Source organism: Zingiber officinale, chromosome 7B (genome assembly GCF_018446385.1).
Source record: "Zingiber officinale cultivar Zhangliang chromosome 7B, Zo_v1.1, whole genome shotgun sequence".
Classification (NCBI taxonomy): domain Eukaryota; kingdom Viridiplantae; phylum Streptophyta; class Magnoliopsida; order Zingiberales; family Zingiberaceae; genus Zingiber; species Zingiber officinale.
Genome location: NC_055999.1, coordinates 13,223,006 through 13,225,097, shown reverse-complemented (window position 1 = coordinate 13,225,097; position 2,092 = coordinate 13,223,006). Strand labels below are relative to the sequence as shown.

General features: G+C 49.9%; 1 protein-coding gene across 1 annotated transcript; it reads right to left on the bottom strand.

Annotated features, from left to right (window-relative positions):
* Positions 1-555: 555 nt before the first annotated feature.
* On the bottom strand, positions 556-1,539 carry LOC122005364 (skin secretory protein xP2-like). Its single transcript, XM_042560389.1, has 2 exons — positions 1,310-1,539; positions 556-1,239 (listed from the first exon to the last, which is right to left on the bottom strand). Exons 1-2 carry the CDS (start codon positions 1,517-1,519, stop codon positions 817-819), a joined length of 633 nt encoding a protein of 210 aa, XP_042416323.1. The 5' UTR covers positions 1,520-1,539; the 3' UTR covers positions 556-816.
* Positions 1,540-2,092: the final 553 nt, after the last annotated feature.

The following is a 2,092-nucleotide window of genomic DNA, read 5'->3' as shown; positions in this document are numbered from 1 at the left end:
TGAGAGGATGTATATAAAGGGGTCATAGTATATCTCTTACAGCACCGTCTTACTTACGCACATGTATTTACTGTTCAACTCTCTACTTTTCTGCTCAGACACTATACTGACTCCAGCGTCGAAGAGCCTAGCCAAGACCCTTTTCTTAGCCTTGGCGCTAATGTTTTTTGTTTGCTCTCTTTGGTGTACGCAGAAAAAGGAGAAGGAATCCATTTCTCCTCTAGTTCACCGTCTGTTTCAATCAATTTCATAATCACCTATTTAGTGTGCTATCATTCCAGTTTTAAGACCGAATCAATATTTTTTTCAAAAAAAAATACATAGTATTTTGTTTGGTTTGATTTTAAAATGCTAGCTAGGTTCAAAGAAATGTTTATTAATGTTATGATAGATTATACTCTAATGGATCTACCATAAGTTCTTCCTGTTCATTTCACTTTCATCCTCAGCATGGCTAGCAGTGCACAATTTGAGGTGCTGTGATGCCTTTTTCATGTATTCCATGGGTTAAATCTGCTCCTGCGTTGTATCCCATCGGTATGTCGATCTTTACAATAAGTCGAAAAAAAATCTGATAGAACTATGATTGACCATTATCACTTACACCATCAACTAACAAATTTAAGATACAGACGCTTAATTATTTAAATCTCACACAAGAACAGACTCATATTATTATCACAACAGCTATTGGTTATTACTTAACTCTTATTGCTAAGAAACCTCCATCTCATATTCTCATAGCCATAGGCATGCAAACCATGACCACCGTAACGAGATCTGAAAAGATCAACCACCACGACTCCTCCCTCCTCCTCACTCTGTGGCCGGAGCAGCCTCCTCGGCCGGAGCCGGAGCTTCTACGACTTCCTCTGCTACGGGCTCCTCCGCCGGAGCTTCGGCGCCCTCTTCAGCTGCCGGAGCGGGGGCCTCTGGCTCGGCCTCCTCGGCCGGAACCGGAGCTTCTACGACTTCCTCTGCGACGGGCACCTCCGCCGGAGCTTCGGCGCCCTCTTCGGCTGCCGGAGCAGGGGCCTCTGGCTCGGCCTCCTCGGCCGGTGCCGGAGCGTCTGCGGCTTCTTCTACGACGGGCTCCTCCGCCGGAGCTTCGGCGGCCTCCTCAACTGCCGGAGCGTCCGCGGTTTCCTCTACGACGGGCTCCTCCGTCGGCACGGCAACCTCGGCCACCGGGGCGGGCGGGGCCTCAATCGGAACCTCCACGGCCGGAGCTGATTCAACCTGCAACATGATCCGAGCTCAATCAATAAGCAAACATCAGTCCATATATATACCGATCGAGCTAGCTCACCGCAGCAGAAGCCATGGGAGGTGGAAGGTGGAGGAGAGTGAAGCAGAAGCGGCTGGGAGATGGAGATGAAGCCTGAAGGGATGGGAGTGAAGCTCTCGGGGAGAGAGGGCATTTATAGAGGCGAGGTGCCGAGGCCCATGGCCTAAAAGAATCTTGACAGGCAACACGCCACATACAATTGGCTGGCCATGCCGCCTCCATTTCACGCATGTAGCATTCCACCTGTTTGGATCGGCATCATCAATTTGCACTCCGACTCTTGACATGGATTTTTCGGTGAATTACTCACCGTCCGATGAATCGTGGGAGAAGAGCAGCGGCCGTAGATTTCAGCGCTGGGGTGGAGCCACGGAGGCATCTGCAAAAGGAACGGGAAAAAATTGGCAAGTTGGCAGGTTCTCTTTTTTGTTGCTGGGAGGAAAGGACGAAGGGAGCGGGGCCCGCGGGGAGGACGTCCAGGGCTTGGGCGGTGGGAGGTGGGCCCGCGACCCTGCGAGGATGAGTCGATGCTGACGTGGTCGCCTGGCCGGGGGAGCTCCGTTCTGACGGGACAGCTCAGATGGGGCCCAACTGGAGCGACGTGTCGCAGACAGTTTGAACGGAAGCGGATTTCTTATTCTGCTGGCATTGAATTGCAATTAATTCAGTGAACGGTGATGCCGATTTCGATTTGAAAGTGGTTCTCAATGACCAATTGAAATGTTCAAACATTCGATTTCGGTTTAGTTAATCTTTGTTTGTTTGAATAGCAAGAATAAATCCTGTCATGATAATAATTTGTAT